The sequence below is a fragment of the Nelumbo nucifera genome, chromosome 6 (genome assembly GCF_055504915.1).
Source record: "Nelumbo nucifera cultivar China Antique chromosome 6, China Antique-T2T, whole genome shotgun sequence".
NCBI lineage: Eukaryota > Viridiplantae > Streptophyta > Magnoliopsida > Proteales > Nelumbonaceae > Nelumbo > Nelumbo nucifera.
Window position 1 is genome coordinate 58,079,616 of NC_142654.1, and position 24,752 is coordinate 58,104,367.

Consider the following 24,752-nt stretch of genomic DNA (forward strand, 5'->3'; position numbering starts at 1 on the left):
AATTTGATCTGGTCTAATATGAATCCATTATAGATGGATCAGGTCTATGCCTAGCAAAATGTTGACCCAATTCGCGAACCCAACCTGAAAAGATAGGGTTAGGGTCTCATATTTAGCTACTTGAATGTGAAAATGACCCGACCCGACCCGACCCCCCCCAAAAAACTGGGTTGGGTCATGGGTCAACCTGCTGACCCGATTGTCAAGTCTAATTGTGATTATTTATGCATTGTTAGAAGTTTCCACTCTTTAATTTTTTCTATTTAGTCTTTACTTTTTATTGTTTACTCTTTAATTTTTTCTATCCTTACTTTTTATTGTTTACTCTTTAAATTGTTAAATGCTCAAGCTTTTTATTTTATATTTGGAAATTTAAGGTTAATTCTTTTAATTTTGACATTTTTCATATAATTTGGATGACCCGAATTGACCCATGGGTCAACCATAACCCGGACATTTAGGGTTAGCGTCTAGCATTTGACAACCCAACCCGAACCCGACCCACCCAACCCGATTGCCAGGTCTAATCATGTCCAATTCAACCGGATAAATACTCTGAAACCATCTCGGACCTGTCCAATTCAATGTCTGGACTATCAAATATATTCGAATTGGTTTTAATTTGGATTAGTTCTAATCCAAACCTGGTCCATTGACACGTGTATAACTGTATTCCTATCTTGTATCAATGGACTGGATTTTGGTTCAATCGGACCGAATCCAATAAAAGCCATTACGGATGGACCAAGTCCAATCCAATCCAATAAATACTTTGCACCATTAATTCTGAACTCGTCCAATTCAATATACTAAACCCGATCCATTGACACCACTAGTTTTGAATACCAAATGGATCCTCGTTTGCAAATTTATCATCACTAACCCCATTAGCTGGATCTAGCGTAAGCACACCGCCCTATGGGCTATGGGGCCAAAGCAGCATAACACTCGCATGAGGCGAAGGCCCGAAATACTGTATTCGGCCCAAGCCTGCATGTCAGTGGGCCCTGCTCAAAAGGCCCTTATTAATAACCCGGATCCAAGACCCAAAACTTGAAAATAATAAACGATGGAAGTATGAGTTTGACAGCGGAATTTCCCTCCCTGTGTTCGTCTGTCCGTCCCTACTCTAGGGTTTTAGAGCTGAAACAAAAATTTCTCTGGTGATTTTAACCTCTAAAGTTGTAGGGATTTCTCCCAAATCTAGTGCAGATTTCGAAATGTCTGAAGAGCGTGAAGAAGAGAATAACCACTAAAAATAAGGGTAACAGAAATGGCATTCCAGTTCTTCTCTCCCCAAATTCAGCAACAGCAAACCACACAGCTCTTCCAGCCCCAGCCCCAGCCCCAACAGCAACAGCAGCTCCAACAGACCAATTCATTCCTTCAACAGCAGCAACAACAGCAGCAACAACTTTTTCAACAGCAGCAACAACAACAACAGCAGCAGCAACAGTTTTATCTCTTTACCAACGATAAAACTCCGGCCAGTTACAACACGAAGTGGGCCGATCTTCATCCCGATTCCCAAAAAGTACTTCTCCAGATCGAGTATGTCATCCCTGATTTTGTTTTATAAGAGTTCATAGTTCTTCCTTATTCTAAGAAAGAGAAAGACAACTGTGTAATTATATGATGCCCATAAACTAGGGTTAAGAGGTTTTTTCCATGAAATGGGCGTCATGGTACTGTTGGAGCTCTTTTTTTTTTTTCCTGGGATTGGTTTATGCTACCTTTTTTTTGATCAATAAGGTTTATGCTACCCTTCTGGATCCTTAATGGATTTCTTTGTGTGCAGGGAGCGGATACTAGGGTATAGGGATGAAAGCGAGAGGCTAGATCAATGTAGTCGTCTTTATGATTCTTCGGTATCAAGTGATGGGTTTGAGCTTGAAGCTAGTCATATTGTACAGGTTCATTTTTAATAAATTAAAATTGTTTTGGTTTCTTCTTGGTTCACTTTAATTTGCTCTCATAACAGTTATCTATTTTCTTACCTGAAGTGTTAGTATCTTACATTGGTTCTTTCATATCAAGCACAGAAATTTTATTCAAACTCATATGCACATAAAATATGTTATGTGAGAGAAAAGGGGGAGGGAGGGAGGGAAGGGGCGAATGTAACCATACGTTCTATAAGGAATGCAGGTAAGAGGTTAAAACGACAAGAGCTGGTAATCAAATCGAAGAAAAGTGGGAAAATTAGAGTGACAGGCTTAGTCTCTGGAATAAGGAACTCCTTCCCCCACAGCTAGCTAGGATATCCAATTTCTTGCATATATTTATCAAATTAAATGAGAAATGACTACTTCTAGTCCTTTCTATTATTTCATGGGTTTTTTTGGAACTTGTGGAATGGTATCATAAAAATGTTCAAAGAGCCTTACAATAGAGGGAATAAAATATAAATGCAATACTTGTAATTTTAATTTCAAGATGGAGCTATGAACATTAAAGGTTTTCAAGCTAAGTAATCTGATGTTCTGATGTTAGTGTCTATAAGATTGTATCTAGAAGGATGAGGTATCCTAAAGGACTTGTAATCTTGCATATCTTTTTTCCTTATTTTTTCCAAACTATGCATTTTCATAACTGAAGCATGTGAAGGAACAAAAGAAAATCATGGTCATAATCTGAATGTGTTTGGCATGGATGCTTGACCCCCCTTAGAAAGTTCATGCATCAATATCACTATCCAAGAGAGGTCAAAAACTGAGATTGAGGCCCTCAAGGATTCTATTTTCAAAATCATGTGTTTTGGTTGTTGGAGTCAAAGCACGTGTTTTCCAAGTCTTTATTTTCAAAATCCTGTTCACCGCTACTATCCATTTCCAACACAGATTTTTGGATCTATAGCCCCTCTGAAGATTATGAATTTTGTTTGATGTCATCTCACATAATGGTGGAGGGGAGATTGGATGCAAGCATAATTTTTTGGCAATGTTGGAGGGGAGATTGGATGGAGGATATAAGTTTTGGCATTTTCTTGCACAAAGTGGTTGCTCTTGGACTTCAACCTGTGTTCTTATATTTGTTAGACTAAGATTTTGATCATTGCACCAAGAAATGGCCCCTTAGTAGATTGCTTTGGTATGCTTATTTGAAAATTATGCTTGCATATATGCATGATGCACAAGGAACCAGGTGAATTTGTTAATCACCTCCTCCTGTATTGTATATTGGCCTCTTAACATATGGAGTTAACTCTTCAGTTGTTTGGAATAACTTGGGTTTTCCCCTATTCTAATTCTATGTAGAACCTCATATTAACCTAGTTTCTTGCCTCCTTTTGAGGAGACTGGGTAAGCTGATCTCTAGATACAGTTTAGGATAATAATGTGGTGGCTACAGGAAAGAAGAATGGAAGGATCCTAGGAACAAGTTTGAAAGCTGAGTTTCTATTTCCATAGCTATGAGGTTGAACCTTCATAGATGTCACTTGGGAATCATAGCGTGTCCAGGGCAAAGGAACATTTAGGAACAACATTGGCACAATTTTTTCAGGTCACATTGTGGAGGATACTAGATATTGGTTAAGGTATTAAGTATTGACCCTATTATAAGTGTATAAATGTACTGAATCCTTAGTTTAATGGAACTAATAATAGATGGGGATTAAAGCACTTCTTTTGGTTGGGAGGAAACAACTAGAGGTCCATGAGGTTGTCACATGTGTTAAGAGTAGCAAGTTGGGTACCTGATTTGGAGAATTCACATGTAACACCCCCCCCCCCCCCCCTTCATTAAAAAAGAAACAGGGATCCCAAGTTGCATCCCTACCTAAGAGAAGCTAGGGTTTTGGCTTGAAAGGTTGATCGTCTTATTCTTCTGGATCCATAGATGAGTTTGTCAAATGTTGGAGATCATTGTAGTTTTGGATTTATCACAAATACCAATGTTTTAGAAAATGTTACTGAAACTGATAACTGTTAATTGAAATAAACAAAATTTTGAACAGAAACACCCATTTTGGCTATGTCACCATAGAAGAAAGTCCTTGGAATGATCATAACTTTCACTTTCTTGTTGATATCCTCGTAAATTCTTTGATAACCTCACCCTCATGTTTACAAGAGTCCCAATCCAGGGCATCTAGATCTATGTAACTTTGATCTTGATTTTTTGATGTCAAACCTTTTATTCTTGTTTGTATTAAGAATTTCACCTAAAATAGATGTCTATTGAAGGATTCAATGCATAGATATGTATTTTACAGTAAAAATCTAGACTTTTGAAGAGTAGTTCCAGAAATTGATTATGCATTTTAAAATGTAATCTGTTGACCTTATTGACATATACAGGGATCACCCAAGGTATGGATTGTCTGAAAGCTTTTATTTCTTGTTTATGATACGTTATATTTCAACCTTTTTAAATCTTATTTGAACACATTTTCAAGGAAAAAGTTGTACAATTGATGTGCTATTGTTGGATACCATGTTCATAGACGTAGTACATGTTTTGTTCATTAGAACCACACATCAATCTTGTTTACATTTGCAGACCGCAGTAATATATGACTTATATTAGGTGCTTTTGCTCCCATATCTGCTATCCTTCTTGTACCACTTTCCTTTTGTAGTATGCTGTTTCTTGAATTATGTTATCCTGAGGCTTCATGATGACTTTGTAATTTGTTATGACCTATGGGCATATTTTATTGAGATGCTCATGCTGCCATGTTTTGATAATACACAGGTCCTGAATATCTATTTATATCTAATCCAAATGTTGCTGGTGAACTGGTTTACATAAAATATCAAGACATCCTCCACAATGTAACCTAGCTAAGCAACAATTTTGTTTCTCTTGTTGGTAAATATAGAGTAATAGTAAAATTAGAGACTACACTCAAAGCAATAAGATTTCTTTAAACTAAGATTCTCAGAAACTCTCCTCCACCTTCCCCCTAATAAACTCCACATGTGTGCATGTGGTTTTTTTTTTTTTGAATGTCATAAATGACCACTGCTATCATTTTTTTTTTCTTATCAGTCTGCCTCTGCTATCATTATTGGTCCATCTTGTATATGCTACATTGTTGATGTATTCTAAGGGATTGAACTATCAATCATATGTCAGGAGCTTGGTGGAATTAGTATTGCCATGGAAAGAGAGAAGGCTTTGCTGCAAGAGCTAATGACTGTTGTGAAGACCATGATGAGAAACACAGAAGTTGCAGTTCGTTCATTCATGATGCTCCGTCCAAGGTTCCTTCATCCAAATGTGGGAGCTACTTCAAATGCTACTGCCCCATCACAGGCTCCAGGAGCAACTATGGCTCCAAATGCAACTAGTCAGCCAATGTCTACCTCTGTAGTACCAGTATTTGATTTCTACAGTGGGATTCCAAAGAGACCATCTCAGTTTATGCAGCATACAGTGGCCAGATTTGAGAAGTATCTTGGTGAGTGCTGCCAATGGATTGAAGAGTTAGAGCAGCTACTCTCAGACTCTGATGGGAACCCTAATGGAATGGACTCATCATTAGTGCAGTCTCTACCAAAAGTCATGTCCAATGTGCATGATTTTTTTGTTCATGTGGCTGCCAAGGTAACAGAAGTGCTTTTGTATTTTGTACTTGGTCCATATGTGGATTATTCTGTCTTTTCACATTGATATTGAAATGGACCCATTCAGTAACGTGTGTGTCTGTTTTAAATAACTAAGGGCCTGTTTGGTGCATTTTTTTGTGCGGTCTTTCGGCTGTTTACAAGCCAGGCAGACCGATTTTCGGTCTATTTCCGTTTGGCTTGCGGAAGATCTAGCCGCCAAAAGCCGGAGTGCCGAAAAGACGCGAAAAGCCCATTTTGGGCTGATTTCGGGAAGCTCCAAATGAAGCTTTTCGCGTCTTTCGCGTTTTATTCTCGCACGGAAACACAGGGAAAGACGTGCGTCTGCCAAAAGTGCTTCGGGCTGCTCAGATCTTCATGCAAAAGCTCAATGCGTCTTTTGACTGTCAGAGCTACCAGAAGATCTTCCCAAAAAAACGCGCCAAACGGGCTCTAACTAATTAGGGCTTCTTCTTGATTGTTACCCCTGCATTGGATTGAGTAAATTCTTTGGGCCTAAAAGAAGCAGTAAGGGCAGATTATAAACAGTTTATTGGGGTAGTGTGAACTATTGAGATCTACAATAAAACCTGTGGCTGGTTGGAACAGCTACGCCAAGTTGCACTATTACTTGCTGGTTGCTGCTTTGATGATTCTGCTGATGACTGAACTCTAAGATGATTGACTTTCATCCTCTAGAATTATGAATCAATATACCTTATGAGTTTTACCCTACATATAACTAATGACTTATTAAATCTAATTGTGCTATCTATACAACCTAGAAGCTCAGTTTTTTCTTTTAGTTTTCTCCTCCTGTATTTGTTTAAGTGTGTGTGTGTGCTATGCTGTGTTTGTGGGTTGGAAGGTGGATCCTAAAGTACTATACCAGAATATGTGGTATCTGGACAGTTTCTACCTCAGTACTTACATATGCTCAGAATCAACTGATCTATCTATTAAGATGTAAGAAAACTACTGCATGAATGTACTTTGCATGGCATAACTGGGAAAGGAGACTTCTCTCCTATTTTGATCCATAGCATCTTTCTATTAGTTTCTTCCTGGTGTTTGATTTGCCTCTGATCTGTTCCATTATTTTTTGCTTATTTATTGATAAAAAATTTTATATTTGTGTATTGAATTTGACATTATATTTCTACTAGCGTAAGGGCACGTGTGCAAGTAAATGGTAAATATTTAAGTTGATATTGTATATCAAATCTAACTTATATGACCTGCACCAAAACCAAGGCAAGTATCGGCTTTATAATAGTATTGATGATAGTGCTTATTTTAAATTGGCCATTGTTGTTTTGTCTTGTATTCTGCAGGTGGAGAGCCTTCATCAGTTCATTGAGTCAATGAAAACAGCTTATCTTGCTGACCAGCGGCGCCGAGGGGATGGAAATGATCCATTTCTTGAGGCTGATAGGCGGGAAACTGCCAAACAAGAAGCTGCTGCCAAGAGGGTTCATCCAACATTACACTTGCCTTCAATTTCACAACCGTCTACTCAAGTTGCTGGTTTATTTGCAAGTTCAGCAACAGGTGGGCCATCAAGCGCCCCACAACCTTCTGCAGGAACCTCAGCTTCATCTGGGAGTGGATTCTCACTTTTTAGTACGCCATATTCTGCACCATCTTCTGCTTCGTCATCTTTGCTGTTCTCCACTCCATTAGTGTCTGCTCCAGTATCCTCCCTGTTTGGATCGTCGGCTGCTTCACCGCAATTTGCATCTGCATCATCTTTATTTGGGTCCACCCCAGCTCCTTTGTTTGGTACTGGTGCACCATCCTTTGCTTCAACCAATCCAGCTGGAAGTTCACTCTTTTCAACACCATCTTTTGCTTCAGGCATGCTCTTTATACCTATTGCATTTTTTACTTTCCCATGGGACCAGGTTCTTACAGTACTGGTGTGATTCAGAAACTAAAGAGGGATAATATTATGACTCCCCATCTCCAATTTAAAATGATTTAATTATGCACATATCATTGCAGCAGAAAATATCTATATTGTTCAATGATATTACATGTGTGATTTAGAGCTCAAAGTTTATTCTAAAAGATTCTTAATGGTCCAGGCTTATGCCATTAGAGAAGTATGTTCTATTGGTAATTGAAGTTGTTGTACATTTGGTGATTATGGTTGCTGTCAGTGTGATCTTTAAATTATGGCTTCAGCATAATATTTTTCATCTTATTAAGATTTTAGCTAGTTAGTACCCTATATGTATTGACACATTAAGTGATACTTCTTTAGAAAATTCTTTTTCTTTTTTAGTTATTAAATCTGTCACATTATCGATTTTTCTTCTCTATTCACCAAACCTTTGTGATTGTTGGCAAGATGTGTTCCTCAGTCCTAATATTTTATTTCTTTTTATACAATGAGATATTATATATTGTTTACTTGTTTCCAGGTCCTGCAACAGCGTCAGGGGCAAGTTTTGGAACTGCATCTGTGAGTAAATTTGCTTTGGCTTGATTTCTTAACATCCCTTTGTTCCTCCCAGAAAAGTTGCAATTATAGAGAATCTGTCCTTGCAACATGGTTTTGGAGTGGCAAAGAGACTACTTTTTCCTACCACAAAAGAATTGGTTGTAATGAATGTGGTAAATGCATCTGTTGAATAATCACCCTTGTCTGTTTCTTTCTTTGCAGAAATCTGCTAAACCAAAATCTCGCACTGCTCGCCGCTAGTTACATTCATTGAACCTTGAAAATTGGATGCAACTGAAGAAACTGATTTATTTGATAATTTGATGCTCCCCAAGAGATCTATTGAATTGCACTTCTACTTAAAGGACAGATGATTTCCAAAATCCTTACATGACTCTTCGTCAATTTGGGTTTCATTTCTGTTTGTGCTGCGGCATGTGCACAGTGAAGTAACAGAGTAGTTCCTCCAGTTTGATAACTGATTTTGCAACTATAGGTGCCGGCAAGACTATGTTGATGCACAACTGTAGAGTATGAGTTTGAGTAGATTACCTGGGGTATTAGAACTTGTAATGAATTTTGCATTATGCCTCAACATCAAACATGTAAAATAAGGTTTCTCTTTTCCATCAAAGCTAATTTGTTTTTGACAAGTTTCTTCCCCAAAGTTTGTTGTACCAGGTGTTGCAAAACAATTCATTGCTGAGTTTTCTGTTCTACTGACTGATACTTGAACAGCATGCCTGACAAGAAGTGATCTTGTATGAGCCTTGTTTTGTACATGCATAAAACCTTGCAGTTGATCACTGATCGCATGCATCACACTTTCCAGTTTCCACCCCTTCTCCCAATTCATGCACAGTTGAGATTTAGAATAGTATATAACCTGGTCATTCCAGGCTTCCAGCTGTTGCAGTTGTTTGTATTTTTGTTTTCCCAAATAGAAAATGATGCTCGCAACTCTTCCTTTCTCAAATCAAACATGTGTACTACTTACTCGGTTAAAAAAATCCAACAGGAAATAAAGCATCCTGCATTTTGTTATATATTTTTTCTAAGCTATAGACGTATATACATATGGCTACTGCTAATTAAATGGTGTTGATTTCTAGCCATCGCATTAATCACCGTGGACTCAATCTAATAGATTTCAAAAACTACTGCACTTACTATTTACACATCAGATCACGGGTGGGGTTACGGGTGACCCACCCTGGCTGTAGGGGTATCAATAGGCCAGATTTGATCCGGTCTAATGAGTCTTACAGATGGACCCTGGGTCTAATGCAATCTGAAGAATACTTTTGACCATTTTGGACAGGTAGTTTTGATGGGTCTAATGTAAACTGATGAATACTTTAGGCCATTTTAGACAGGTCTAATTCAATGTCTGTACTGTCCAATCTATTTAAATTGGTTCTGACCTAAACCTGGTCCATTGACACTTGTATTTTTATTTTCTATCAATGAATTAGATATTGATTCAATCCGATCCAATCCAATATAAATTTATTATGGATGGATCATGTCCAGCAATAAATATTTTGGACCGGTCCAATTCAATGTTTTATTGGTTCATCTAATCTGTCATCCAAAACCGTTTCATTGACACCCTTACCGGGCTGAATGCCTGAACCCCATCATTTCTCCTATAGTAAAATGAAATAACTTCATCTTTAGTACCTCTTGATAATGTTTTAGTCAATCATATCCGAGTCATTGTTCATCATCGGGTGAAAAAGATGATATAAGAAGGTGCTACAGTGGAAAATGAAGATGTTTATTTTATTTTCATCTTCATCCTTCTGAGTTCAAATCAGCCCCTCATAAGATTGCTCCCACAACATCCCACAGTACATTCCCGCCATGTATTGAGAATATCTCCCGATGATAATACCTGGAATGATGATGTTATAATCGGGAAATGTTCCCAATACACGGCGGGGGTGTGCTGTGGGACGGTGGTGGGGGCAGTTTTGTGGGGGGCTCTCTCATCTTCTAGTAGGAAGCAGACATCCAACAATAGTGTTTTGAGTCTTTGAGAGAAACATATTACCAGAAGGAAAAAAATAAAACAAAAGAGCTACAGTCGTGATCTATGTAGAGGGCTAAGATCCGTTTGATTGACTTTGAGTCGGATGATGCGGGTAGGTGGGCTTAACGGTCTAGCATTGTTACTCTTGGAGAATTCGGTCTTGATAATGAGCTCAAAGAGTAAGTTGGCGAGCACATCTCGTAGGTCGATACTTGTTCCCAAGTCAGCTTGGCCAGTCCTCAGAGGAGGCCGCTCCTTACACCGAGGTACCTTAGGTCAGCCAAGCCGAGGTACTATAGGTCTGCCCTAGACATGGTGCTGCTAGCCGTTCTATTGAGGTGGTCTACTTACTTAGTGTTTAGGTGTCATCTATGTGTTTAGGGATGCCACATGTCGTGATGTCATTTAGATGACCAAATTACCCCTCATCAACTACCCCCACTCCTGAGTCGACGTTAACTCGGCGAAGGGAGTAGCTCACAATTTAGAGGACCAAATTCTTAGTCTGGTAATTTGTTCGACTGGTCCGCAAATCACTCGGTTCACTCATCCAACTTGGCTCAAAGATGGGTGATGCTGCGATGAGGTTTGAATTTTTAAAATTTAAGTGGGCATACAAGTTAGGCGCGCAGTACAGTCTTTTTGATAGTTGATTCACTAATAGGGCGTCTTAGCCGTCGATTTTCCTCATGAGTAGGCTATAAATTGGGGGGTCCCCACTAGGGTCCCACTCGCATTGTTTTGAGGTTTTCACCGAGGGAGTGGGTGATCAGTTGGAGGAGAGTCCTACCAAGAAATTGTTGTTAGATTGCCAGTTGAAGTTTGCTTGCTGCCGGTTTCTATTTCCCAAAACTGGTGAGTCCTTTTTTTTCTGTAAATATGTCGAGCTCTTCAGGTAGTTCAGAAGGGAGGTCGCTGAACTTTCCTTGTGTTGAGGAGAGGTCCTCATTGCGAGAATGGAGAGGTTCTCATGCCGAGATCTCGACGTCTCAGTCGGATCTAGAGGTTACCCCATTCGGCTCTAGTGAGCTGAGTGGGGAACAAATAGTAAACTTAATTTTGACTTTCCAAATCCCTATTGAATACAATTGCATCCTTCCTGGCTTGGATCAATTCCCATGGAGTCATGGCCGAGGTGAGGTTTGTGTCTTTGAGGAGGCACTGATCGCTGGCCTCCATTTTCCACTACACCTTTTCATTCCCGAGGTGCTTTTTTTTTGTCTCCTTGGGGCAGCTTCATCCTAATGCTGTCTAGACTCTTGTGGGGGTGATTTCTTTGAGCTACAACTTAGATTTCCCTCTAGACATTGAAGTTTTTTCTAGGTTGTGTAGCATAAAAAAGGTCCCAAATGTGCCCTATTGCTTCTATTTGCCTTTCCGTCGCGGTTATAAGCTGCTGGAAGGCTTTCCTTAAAAAATTTAGGATTGGAAGGGCAAATATTTCTTTCCTCCTCAGGAGGACAGTGGCGACGTAGTGCGAGAAAGGTCGTTGAAGTAGAGTTCAACAAAGAGCTGAGTCGTGAAGTTCAACATCTTGTGCATCAGTGGTTTCTAGTAGAATAGTTTATAGCTGAACCCATGCTCGTCCAAGTTACCCTAAGCCACTTAGGTAGGTCAACCGAATCATCCTTTGTACTAATTTTTGTAATTGATTTTTTAGCTCGGCTAATCTTTCTTTTGTCTTTTTCAGAGGTGGCGAGTATTGCTTCCCTTCTAGCGGTGGTGAAGAACTTGCCATCATTTGCCCCATGCAATTGCATTAGGGCTTGGAAACTGTCGAGATGGTCGGTGGGGTCTATTATTCCATTATAAGATTCCAAATTGGGGGCCTTAAAGTCTTTAAGCTGTGGGGTCACGAGGATCTCAGCGGCCAATGACGAGGTGCGGGATACAAGTTGTGGCAGCGAGGTGCCAATCTGGCTGGCCTCCTTCTTGTGTTTCTTCTCCACCTCGCTTTGCAGCTGGGGCGAGTTGACTCTTCCTTGAAGTGCAATGTGAGCATCTATGGTGCCTCCTTCGAAACCCTTCAATCGAGCTGGTGGTTTTGCTCCCAATAGGTGTTGTAGCTCGGGTCAGCTCTTTTATCATGTCTGGTTCACGTTTTGATTGGGGACTTGGTTCTGGTTTTGGTTAGGAACCTGGTTTAGGTTCAGCCCAACATTCTAATTCTACAGTTGTTGTTGTTGTGTTCGCTACTGCAGCTGTGGTTGCTGTTGTTGTTGTATCCCTACCAAGGTAGCAAATCGATCTTCCCACATTTTCATCTATAAATTCATCCCCCAAACATAATTTACCAAATCATGGAACTAGCGCACAACGATCCCAGCAGGAGCCACTGGGGGCTCAACTGAAGGGAGAGGCACGTTCACCTAAGGCAATAGAAAAGCCGAGTTTGGCACAGTTGGGACGCTTGATAGGGTCAAGAGCACTGTGAGTTGTCCGATGGTCATTGAAGGGACCTCTGGGGGTGGTACAATCTGGTCCTTCCCCCTAGTGACCTGGTTGTTGTTGTTGTTGTTTGCGGGTTGGTTGCTTGAAGAAGCCATTAGATCAATAGGAATGAGAGAACAAGGTGAAACTACGACTTTTTGTTGTGTGTTTCCACAAACGGCACCAATTTATGGTGTGCGATTTGACAACTCCCTACTAGTTGATGACTTGGATGCCAAGCTGGAGGTTTTCCTACTAGAAAGTGGCTCGGATGTCGAGATGAGTGGGGCCGAGCTAGTTTGATCGGCGAACTGTGTAGTTCTCTAAATAGATTTGCAAGGAAATAGTATTAGAGTGCCCGGGTTGCGTTTACCCGGGGTGGGCACTCCGATGCTTAAGTTAGCGAATTAGGATTTTTAGAAGGACTTAGAGTGCTAGAAGATTAGAGTGTGTGAGAGCTGAATCATGTGTGCCTTCTTTTAGGAAAGTGATTCCTTTATATAAGCGTGAGTGGCTACAGGTCCCTCGTAACGGGTCCGAGATTCCCGGAGAGCCGCTCCCTCTATGCACAGAGAGAATACCTTTGTCAGTTACGTGATCTATGCAGAGGGCTAAGATCCGTTTGATTGACTCTGAGGCGGATGATGCGGATAAGTGGGCTTAACGGTCGAGCATTTTACTCCTGGAGAATTCAATCTTGATAATGGGCTCAAAGAGTAAGTTGGCGAGCATGTCTCGTAAGTCGCTACCTGTTCCCAAGTTAGCTCGGCCGGTTCTTAGAGGAGGTCACTCCTTACATTGAGGTATTATAGTTTGTCCCTATATGAGGTGCTGTTAGCCGTTGTGCCGAGGTGGTCTGCTTACTTAGTGATGAGGTGTCATCTAGGTGTCTAGAGATGCCACATGTCGTGATGTCATTCGAAAGCTTAGATTACCCCTCATCATCATTGATTACCCATGCTCTCAAAAAATTTACTTACCATAGGACCCACTATTGCACCGTAAGAATATAGGGAAATTGGTTAATTACGTTAACCAACTTAGGGCATGTTCGTTTGCTCTGAAGTCTGACATCTAAAAGTGCAATAATTACATTAAGAGGTATATTGGTATTAGTAAACTTTTCTCTCCTCTGAACTCTAATTGTAGAGAATGTTGTTTTGAATTCTGAAAATGATCAAATATCCATTTTGACACCATATATGAGAGTTTTTGTTTGTCTTTTAGGGGTATCATTGGAAAACAAAAAGTTGTATGATTGCACTTTAAGAGATAAGAGATAAGAGGAAATGAACAATCATTTTTTTCTTAAAGTTAAAAGCTTCCTCTTAAGAGATAAGAGTTAAGAGGAAACGAAGGCCCTTACTCATCGTGAGATACCGACAAATGAACGAGGTCTTAACATACAACCAAAATAGACTACAACCATCATATCGAAGGTCAAACCGCATTTGCTACAACACTGTCATAGTGCTACGCTGAAACAACTAAATCAAAACCTTCAATGTGTTGGCATGTCCCCACCTTGAATTAGATGAAGTGGCATCTTGGTGGGGCCACTACAATACATTTAAGGCTATCTTATATATATATAGGATTGGGGTGCTCTCTCCGTGCAAGAAATGGTGAGTAGACCTGTTCATGGGCCGGGTGGCCCGGCCCGACCTAAAATGGGTTATGTGATTATGTCCATTTGAATAAATTTTTTTATTTAAGAATGTAAAACTATGTTTTAAAACGTAAAAGAAAGGGAAAAAAACCATCTTGTAGGCCCATTGTTCATTTAAATAGGAAAAAAAAACCATCTGAATTTTTAATTCTAATTTGAATAGGGAAAATTGTAATTTTTTTATTAGGTCGGGCTTCGGGCTCGGGCTTTTTATCAGGGCCGTGCTCAGGCCCAAGTTATAGGCCCATTGGTTGGGCTGGGCTCAGGCTCGGGCCTAGTGTATTTCCATTAATGATGAGTAAAAGCCCGGCCCGGCCCGACCCATGAACAGGTCTAATGGCGAGTAGATTCCCACGTGAGAGCAACCCATTTCCTATTAATTATATAAATATTGTTAAATAAATATATAATAGTTATTATATATAATCATAAATATTATTATTATAATTATCTTTATATAAATATATATAATAGTTATTATAAATATTGTTAATAACTAGATATCGAATTATTCGAACGATTTTGACTGTTTTCTTATTTTTTTGTTAGAACGGGCCAACCATTTGACCCGGTAACCGGACCCCTAACCAATTCGGTCTTTGGGTCGGTTTTAAAAACCATGATGTTATGCCATTCGAGCGTGTGACTCATATGACCCGAAAATGGAACCGTTATGGCCATCGGTTTTTGGGTCAACGGTTCGACCATCTGATTCGAACGGACAACCCGTTTTGACAACAAAAAATAAAAAAATGGCCAAAAACCATTGAACGGGTTGACAGTTTGACCACTCAAGTCAATGGGTTGTTGATCGATTCAATGGTTTTTGGCTAGGGACCGGAATTGGCGTAAAACGGAATTGGTTGCTTGGACGTTTCCCAATAAAAAAAATAAAAAAAACGGATGGCCCATTCTGACAACAAAAATTACAGGCAAAAAATTGAGTGTGTGGGGTCCATTAAGTAGTACCATACGTGTTATGTCATTCGAGCGTGTGACTCATGCGACCTGAAAACAGAATCTTCCTGGCCACCGGTTTTTGGGTCGACGGTTCGATTGTTCGGTTCGAATGGTGGCCCATTCTGACAACAAAAATTAAAAAAATAAAAAAACGACCAAAAACCATTGAATGGGTCAATGGTTCGACCGCCCGAGTCAATGGGTCATTGACCGATTCAATGATTTTTTGCCAGGGATCGAGATTAGGATAAAACGGAACCGGTTGCCTGAATGGCTCCCAATTAAAAAAATAAAAAATGGCCAAAAACCATTTTACGGGTCAACTGGTCGATGGTTCGACCGCTCAAATCAATGGATCGTTGACCGATTCAATAGTTTTTGGCCAGAGACCCTACGAAGGAGTTCCATTCCAGCCCCTACGAAGGAGGGACCTTCCACTAGTGATTTTTTAGTTTAGCCACCTATGAAGGTAATTGGAGCTTGCAAAAGCTGGGCATCTAGAAGATGTGAGTGAAATCTGATATCAATCTTGCCGTTGAAGCCATTTCCCACATAGAATGGATACTGTTCAGCTCTCTGCCCCTCTCTTTGCTATTGGCATAGAGTTCTTCAATCAAAAAAGTTTAAGTTTTTAGGTTGAATGGTTATTTGAAATGGTAGGAGAATTTATTTGTCCAAATGATTTAATGGTTGGTTCCTTAACATGATAGGAGAGTTTGTTTGACCAAATGATCTAATGATTCTTTCAAATGGTAGGAGAGTTTGTTTGACCAAATGATCTAACGATTGGTTCCTTGACATGATAGGAGAGTTTGTTTGATCAAATGATCTAATGGTTCCTTCAAATTGTAGGAGAGTTTGTTTGACCAAATGATCTAATATTTGATTGTCGTCGCCTCTTGGCATCCAGAGGCGAATAGTTTCCTTTTTTAATGAGTCTAGTGGCTTTCCCCTTGGTTAATAGGGGCAGATCAAGCTCTTTTGGCGTCGGGCCTTGCTGTTAGTTACTGTGAAAGATCAAACCTTCATTGTTAGCTCTTCAATGTTTAAACATCATTTTTAATGAAGGTATTTTACTCTAGTCCTTTTTCAGAAAAACTTCCTCATAAAGTGCGCCTCACACCAAGGATTATCTCTTTGCACTTGCATGTTGTCATTAATGGGGAAATATTTTCAATGCATGACTGCAAGTAGTGCTGTGAGATTGGTGTGAGGTGCGTTCCGTGAGGAGAAAATCCGAATTCAGCTGCTAAGTCTTCTGTCACTATAACAAATGCTTGTTGAAGCTTTACCCCAAATAGTCAAAGGTTGGATGCTTCCGGTCTGGATCATTTCCTCACAAAGTGCTTTCACACTAAATTATTCATGGAGAGATATTTTCAATACATGACTTTAATGTGTTATAAGTTTAGTGTGAGGCACACTCTACGAGGAGTAAATCCAGACTCGGCCATTCTGCTGTCACCATAACCAAGGCTTGCTCGAACTTTATTTCAAATATTCAACTGTTGGATGTTATTATGGTGAGGTTAAAGCGCACTTTCTGTACCATGCCTTTACCAATTAAAAAAACTTCGAATTGCCATTTCATCTAACACCACGAAATGTGTGGTGTCCACGAACGTGTTTTGTTGTCAGGTGATCCATACTCGAAGTTTATTCCAACGCAGCACCCAGTACCATGTCAAAATGTTATTGGACTCCCTTGGAGTCCAAATGCACTAAACCCGGAGTGGTCGTTTTCTTCTGGTCAATGAATCATATAACATAAAAAATTCTTTCTTATTCGGTTTCTTCCTCTTCATTCTCATGTCATGATCATGTTAATTAATTAATGAACCAAGAAAACAAAAAGGTGTAAAATCTTAAATTAAAAATTAAAAATTAAACTGCAAAAGCGATTGAAAGCAAGAATCACAACAATAATTATTTTATGCAAATGCAATCAACAGTTCAACACCCGCTGGGCGGTTGCACCATAAATACCCAGAAATGAATATAAAGTTGTTCGTCTGTATACAGGGTTGGAGTCTTGGAGTACTTGGAAATGATCGATCACAGTTCACAGTTACACCAGACCTGAAGACCCATAAATAAATTAAAAAAAAAAAGAAAAATCATGATATATTGTCTTCTGCAATTAATTAAGCCAATAATTCTGCATACAACTACAGGTAGTACAAAGACTTCTCCATCTTCCTAAACATAGAATTAATTGTGGTATCCAAATCAAAACTCTTCATTCAACTGATCAATTCATCATCCTCATCAGATCAGACGTATTTCTCAGAAATCTCCTGTAAACATGAGCAGAGCTCATGAGGCTTTGAGAGCATCACCATATGATCAGCACCCATAATCACCTTCACCTCTTCGGTTGGATAATTCTCTACCATCCACCGCTGGAAACTTTCCTCCAGGACTCTATCTCCCTCGCATACCACGAAAGCTCGACTGACCGACCCGAATTTCTCCTCAGACAACAGTGTTGTGTCCTTGGATAAATCTTCTCCGAACAGTGCCGCCGGCCTTACCAGCATTTTGGCCAGTGTAATATCCTGCCGTGAATGAACACGTACGTACAGTTACAATATATATTAGCAACCGATCGATTAATAACTTTATTCGTATTTTACAGAAATGACCTATCTATATATATATACCAACCTCAGGTTGGCAGCGGTTGTACATCCTCTGTGCCAAGTACTCCGGCCCAAATGTAATTGAAGCCGGGATGCTCTCCGGTGTAGGACCCAACGTCAATTGAATACCTGATAGAGATTCTGGCGAAGTTCTTCTAAATAACTGATTTTCAGGAACGAAAACATGGACTCATTAGGTAACAGAGGTGACGCCGACACAAGTTTATTGAAAGCTAGTGTAATAATTACCTCTTCTAGGACAGTTGCAGGAGGAGATGTATAGTCTGGCATGATGGCAGTGACGAAGACACCGGCGGCGATCTTCTCGGAGAAGCTCTCCATGGCTAGTGAAATGGCAATGCCGCCCAAGCTGTGACCCACTAGGATCACCCTTTCATCTGGAGGAAGAGAGGCCATCAAATCCATCAGAGGTTGCACGTATTCGAATACCGATGAGACCTGATTGAGCTGCTTTGGGTCGACACCACTAGCTGCGAGATCTAGAGCTGTGACTCTGTGACCCCCAGATTTTAGCAACATCGCCAGTTTATACCAACACCATGCTCCTTGACCAGCGCCATGAACCAGAACAAAATGTTTCATCACCCTCTCATCCATATCTCTCATTTCGTTTCTGCTCTATCTTTATTTTCTTATTCTTCTTTTTTTTTTCAGTTTTCCTCAAACCCCATTAGCTCTAGCTCTCTTCTGCTACATATATATAAATTGGCATTGAAAAGTAATCCAAGTTTCTCACTCCCATCCCTTATTTCTCTATTTTTCAAAACCCAATTCTGTCCTCTTTCACACTACGTCTTTGACCACCAATTTTGTCTCCTCTTTCACCCGAGTGAGGTAGGCATAAGGCACGTAGGCACCAATGAGAACGCGCTTACTTTGATGAGATAGACTTTCAGCTCACGATGTTGACAACAACGAGGGCTGTGAGAGTGTCGTCTTTGGCCAGTAGATCTGTTGATGGGCTGGCCCAATCTAAGTTGGGCTTGGACAAAAATCAGGCCTGCGGGTTTGGTCTCGGGCCTAAAATATCAGGCTTAAGCTTTTTTTGGACCAAGTCTGAGCTTTCTCAAAAATGCTTAATCTGAGCCCGAACCCGAGTCTGACTTGATAATGTATTTATATAATAAAAATATATTTTATATAATATATATAGTATTTTTTTATTATTCTTACTTTTTTTCAAGTACTAGTGAGATTTTTCATTATTTTTTTTAGGTTTTGAGGTCTTTTAATATAATCAGAACAGTTTTTATTGAATAAAAAAGAAAAAAAAATATTTTTTCCAATTTTCTTGCTGGGCTCGGGATCAAGACCTAGATCCGCTGGTTGAGCCTAGATATATTCTGTTAATACTGAGACAAATCCTGGCTCAAATCCGGCCTGACCCGGCCCATGAATAGGTCTATTGGCCAATATATTTGCTACGAGACAACATCGATCTTAGGCTCAAGCTTTACTTCAAGGATTAGATTATTACATTATCTATTCAGTGCATCGCTTGCTTCTACTCCAATTCTTACCACCATTAACTTAACTACAAATACTTTGTTCACATTTTCAATTGGTATATAATATATATATATATATATATATATATATATATATATATATATAGTGTATGTGTATATTAGTCCTTATTCATTTTCCTTCTTTTGTTTTTTAGACTTATTCTTTACATTCACATTGTACTTTGAATTTTAAGAGTCTGTTTGATTTGCAGTTGAAATTGGAATCAAAATCCTTTGGAATTAGAATCAGAATGGTCAATTCCCATAGTCTATTTGGTCCAGATAGGAATGAAAATAAAAATTAAAATCAACAAGAATGGAGTTTCATTCCCAAGGGAAGAGCAGGGAATGACTATTCCCTTAAATGGAGGAATACCATTCCAGCAAGAATAGGAATAGAATTCCGATTCTGCCAAACCAAACAGTTGGAATCGAAATAACCCTTTCTGATTCCGATTCCAAATCTCTATTCTTGCAAACCAAATGGGGCCTAAGAGTAAATGAAGAACACCCATCAACCAAATAAATACATAATGAAAGTAAAGAAAAGATGCATGGGTGCAGCAGCCCTCACAGTAATATAGTTGGTCGATCCATGCTCATGAATATGGGGTGGTCCACTTCCATCCTCAAGGTAGCTCCTAGCTTCTCTATATTATTCGTTATGCCTAACCACAAATGGCCAATTAATGAAATGATGCCTACTCCATCACATCGTGTTCAGCAATCATATTGGGTGAAGTGAGCCTATCAACACTTATCCTCATTTGAAAGCTCTAGTTCTGGTCCCCGCTTCAATTGGAAGCTAATTTGGAAGCTCAGAATACCGCACAGATTCCAGGTTTTCTTATGGAAATTAATATGGGACGGTGTGCCTACTCCAACACTAGGTGAGCAGCAAGCACTCTTGTACCTCAGCAGATTCAGCATCATCTGTTACTTCATATGGAAAGCATATTCGAAAATAGACAACCGGATCCATATCATGTCATACAGACGGCATCCCAATTCCACCTAACACACATCATCAAGCATAGGCAAAGACACCACACCGTCTCACTATCACAGTCAATGCCAACCTTAGATGTCGATGGCTCATTTGATCCTAATACAAGATATGAAGGATGAGGGTTCATCATCCAATATGTGCAGCGTCAACTCTATATTGCATAAGGGAAGCCTAGCTGGGCCATCGACAACTATGATGCTGAAACAAGAGCTCTCTTAGGAGGTCTGCAAGCAGCACAATCACATGGTATTACCCATCTTTTGGTTTTCTCACATAGCACAGCCTTAATAGAATTTGCTACCACAGATAAACCAATCCAATGGTCTGATCATCTCCACCGAAGCTACTTGCAAAGACTGATTTCATCTTTTGAATTTATTGAGTTTGTACATATAAGTAGAAACAATAATTGCTTCTTTTGACTAAAAAATAAGCAATTATGTGGATTACACTCGATCTCTTTTTTAGGCTCAGTTTGGCAAGACTGAGTACTGTCTTATTTGTATCTGTCCTCAGTTTGGCAAAATATATATTTGTATTTTGTGCATTGTATATATTTGTATCTGTCCTCTTCCCAAACTGAGTACTGTCTTATTCGTATCAGACTCAACTCAGGTTTTGCATTTTACATATTTATATTTGTGCTCTTTCCGAATTGAGTATAAATATGTAGAGTGTAGAACCTTGTATGTATTTGTATTTGTACTATACATATTATTTTATCTTGGACTTCCTTTGGAAAGAATACAAATATAAATATTTACAGTGCAAAGTCTTATATGTCATATTTCTAAACCTTGTATTTATGCTGATACATATTTGTATTTGCACTCTTCCCAAACGAAGCTTTAGGCTATGTTTGGTTTGAAGGAAAAGATAAGGGAAGCTAACTATACAAGGTTTGTAAAAATTTCTCTACTTTTTCCTTCAAACCAAACACAGCCTTAAAAACACCATCCACGTACAATAGGCCCATCACATTCCATTCACATGAGCCATAAGGACCTGTAACAAGCTTTGTGATTAAAGCTTGGAAGGAGTACAAATACAAATATGTAGAGTGCAAAATTTCATATTTTGTATTATTTTATATGTATTTGCACTCTACATATTTAGTTTCCTATTGATGAAGTAGAATGAACTCCCTGCCCTCATGCTGCATGAGGGCAAAGTGATACCTCTTCCCTAAGGCTGCGTTTGGGAATGATGTAAATATGTAGAGTGTAAAATGGTTCATATATATAAATTATAAAATTGGGTTAGTTTTGCACTGACAATGTACCTTCTTACCAAAACAGACTTTTTGCTGTAATGGATGCAAACATGAATTCCAATAAAGCATATGTTTTTTTTTTTTTTTTTATCAAAAGTTCACTTGAATGCAAATTTACTTTTTTTTTATTGATGTACTTTTACATCTTATTATCAATGTAAATATGCATTGGCTTGTCATTAATTTGTCAATGCATAAATGTAATGTTGCCAAACACAAGCAAAAGTGAACCAGAGTGCAAATTTACCCTGAACCAGGATTTACACTCCATTTGCATCATTTCCAAATGCATCTTAAATAACGAAGAATATGACATTTTTGTTTTTATTTATTTATTTTTCTTTGATTGTTTAAAATATATTTTAAAATTTTAAAGAATAACTAGGGATAATATAGACATTTTAATCTTTTTGTCCATAAGGATACCGTCAATTTTGCAGAATCTAGATTTAAACTACTTCTCATTGAGGGCACCTCACACTAGCCTCACAGTAAGTCACAGCCATACATTAGGAATATCTCCCCAATGACAATTAATATACCAATATGGAAAATACTCCCGTATAAATGTTGTGAGATTGGTGTGAGGAGCACCCTATTACGAATAAATCCAAATTCATCAGTTTAACTTTAAATATTTTAGTCTTTTTTTTTTAAGACGTGGATCTGATGTAGGCTTTTGAAGTTTGACAAGAGAGAATGCGTTAGCGAGTGGCTAAGTCATTTTGAAATCTAAAGGCTATGATAAGGCCAAATGGCCGGTGATAAGACAATTATTTGGATGGATAGTGGAGAAGTGTTCGAACAGAAATAATTCATAAACCAAAATCATCATCTAAAATTCTAAAGTCGGTCTGATACATGTGGGCTATCTCCCACCACACAAGGTGAATCCTGATAATCTTTATTCTTACCTAACTTCAGCAATAATCCAGACCTCCCATTTATTAATTTGTGTTAATTGGGCCGGGGCTGGGGGAGTGGGCGGCAAGAAAAACATAAAAAACTCTTTACGACATCTTCCAAACACGGATTTTTGATCTTTTTAGTGTAAAACATCAAAAGTGAGTGCAAATTAATTTTTTGTTTTGAAAATGCCCGAAAGTTGATCCATTCAACAATTATTCAGTTACATCAGATTTCAAAGAAGGAATAAAAAAGTAGGTGTTACAGATCAAGTGTGCGTTGAATAACAAGACAAAGCATGTTTAGTTAGTCTAGGGGCAACCCGATTACAAAGCTAGGGAGCAAAAGTAACTGAATAGTCTTAAAACCAGCCAGCATTCAAATTTTATCTACCTTAGCATGTCAAAGGTATTTGAAAATTCAATTTTGAATTCGAGATTTGATATAATTGAATTGAATTTGGACATGATTTGATTCGATTTAATAAATATTCGAATTTATTAATTCGATCAGTTTTTTAATTCTTATATTCTATATATAAAATATTTCAGTTTTTTATATAATTTATATATATAATATAAATTATATATTTATATATTTTATATATATTTATTAATTACCTAAAATAATTAATCAATCGAATTTGAATTGGAACGAATATTCAAATATTTAATTGAATTAGAATTCGAATATTGGTTTCCAATATCCATTAATTGGATATTGAATTTTCTAATTGGATTCAAATTTATAGAAGCTTCTCCTTTTCCTTGAGGGTCTGCAGTTTGCTCAAACTTTGGACTGCTCCCTTTGCATTCTTGAAGGCGTTGCTCTAACTATTGTCAACCTTCTGTCCGGAGTAGATAGCGACCCACTATGGCGACTTCACAAGGTGATAGTCACTCGACGTGCTAACAATGCTGCTCATTGTATAGCTAGACATGGTCTATCCTTGAATCACTCTTCTCTTGTACTTGGATTTTGCCTCCTGCGTTTCTCTTTCAGTCTCTTGTAATAGATTTATTTACCAAGTACGTTGAATGGATTTTCCTTAGGGCTTCAAAAAAAAATTATGTCGTTGAGCTAAAAAAATTGACTTTGAAACTAATTTTGGTAGTTTCTATGAATCCATTCAGTATCTCAATTGAAAAAGAGATTGGATTTGGTCCTCACAGAACTATGTTCATGCCATCCTCACAGCCTAGTGCAGCTGTGCATTATATTTTTATTCATAGAGAGATATTCCAAATGCGCAACTGCAATAGGCTGTGAGGACGATATAACATGGTTATGTGAAAACCAAATCCCAACTCATCAACAAGGTCAACGCAAAAGTTCTTCCAAACGTGTTCAAAGTTGGGTGGATTAGGGACATCACAATAGAATTTTAATTGTGGCAATCAATTTGTTTACAAAAAGAGTCGTTTGGTGAAGAGGGATGAAGGACTTAGATTTGTTTTCTTTTTGTTCATGGGCTCAAGATTCGTTTAGTGAAGATTACCTAAAGCTGTAAAACAGGCCATGTTGGGCCAGCACAACATGGCCCACGGCCCAAGCTGGTCCGTGGGCTGAGCCTTAGGCTAGTTCGTGCCGTGGGCTGGGCCAAAGTTATTTATTTAAAAATTTGAAAAAAAAATCTTAAAATTTTATTTTATATGAATTTTGATGTATATAATTGTTTATATATACAATGATTAAATAAAATAATATAATAAAATTAAAAATAATTGTTTATTTTATTAATATTATATAATATAATATATTATATATATAAATAAAATATATAGTATATATAGAATATACATATATAATATATAATATGTCATAACTAATGGATCGGATCTGGTTGTAGCATATCAGATTGGGGTATATTCGAGTTCGATCAATTAACTAAATGGATTGACTTTTCCGATTTGATCTGATTTGTTAGGATCAAGGGAGATACCCAAATTTGGCTCTTACCGAATCTAATTCAGATTTGAATTGAATTTGATGTGACTTATTTACAACCAACCAAACTAACACTAAATAGAGGACAGGCAAATACCGACAATACTACCAACACAGTTCCCCAAAAAACATCAACAATAGCGGGTTAGAATAATATTTTAGTTGTAGAGAGACAAAGAACTTCATTTGAAGCTTTTTGGTTTTTGGCCATTTTGGGCTTTTGCAAGCTTTCTTGGTAGTTGGTATTTCGTTCAAGCTTTGAAAAGCCCAAAAGACTTCGTAGGAAGACTTTCCAAATGCCATTTTAGTTAAAAATTATCCACAAGATCATTCATACTTTTAATAGTAACTATT

General features: G+C 38.4%; 2 protein-coding genes across 2 annotated transcripts; one reads left to right on the top strand and one right to left on the bottom strand.

Annotated features, from left to right (window-relative positions):
* The first annotated feature begins 1,055 nt into the window (after positions 1 to 1,055).
* Positions 1,056 to 8,717, top strand: LOC104601956 (hydroxyproline-rich glycoprotein family protein). Its single transcript, XM_010265477.3, has 6 exons — positions 1,056 to 1,551; positions 1,799 to 1,913; positions 5,083 to 5,553; positions 6,887 to 7,409; positions 7,979 to 8,019; positions 8,221 to 8,717. The coding sequence occupies exons 1-6, from the start codon at positions 1,274 to 1,276 to the stop codon at positions 8,257 to 8,259; spliced, it is 1,467 nt and encodes a 488-aa protein (XP_010263779.1). The 5' UTR covers positions 1,056 to 1,273; the 3' UTR covers positions 8,260 to 8,717.
* An 8,276-nt stretch (positions 8,718 to 16,993) lies between these two features.
* LOC104601955 (methyl jasmonate esterase 1-like) lies at positions 16,994 to 18,447 on the bottom strand. Its single transcript, XM_010265476.3, has 3 exons — positions 17,984 to 18,447; positions 17,760 to 17,897; positions 16,994 to 17,650 (listed from the first exon to the last, which is right to left on the bottom strand). Exons 1-3 carry the CDS (start codon positions 18,359 to 18,361, stop codon positions 17,366 to 17,368), a joined length of 801 nt encoding a protein of 266 aa, XP_010263778.1. The 5' UTR covers positions 18,362 to 18,447; the 3' UTR covers positions 16,994 to 17,365.
* Between the last annotated feature and the right edge of the window lie 6,305 nt (positions 18,448 to 24,752).

Excerpts from the sequence above, each read along its gene's own strand:
- LOC104601956 (XM_010265477.3), top strand. The coding sequence starts at position 1,274 with ATGGCATTCCAGTTCTTCTCTCCCCAAATTCAGCAACAGCAAACCACA. Across the intron at positions 1,552-1,798 it reads AAAGTACTTCTCCAGATCGA|GGAGCGGATACTAGGGTATA; the intron begins GTATGTCATCCC and ends CTTTGTGTGCAG. Across the intron at positions 7,410-7,978 it reads AACACCATCTTTTGCTTCAG|GTCCTGCAACAGCGTCAGGG; the intron begins GCATGCTCTTTA and ends ACTTGTTTCCAG.
- LOC104601955 (XM_010265476.3), bottom strand. The coding sequence starts at position 18,361 with ATGAGAGATATGGATGAGAGGGTGATGAAACATTTTGTTCTGGTTCAT. Across the intron at positions 17,898-17,983 it reads CTGCAACTGTCCTAGAAGAG|TTATTTAGAAGAACTTCGCC; the intron begins GTAATTATTACA and ends CCTGAAAATCAG. Across the intron at positions 17,651-17,759 it reads ACAACCGCTGCCAACCTGAG|GATATTACACTGGCCAAAAT; the intron begins GTTGGTATATAT and ends CATTCACGGCAG.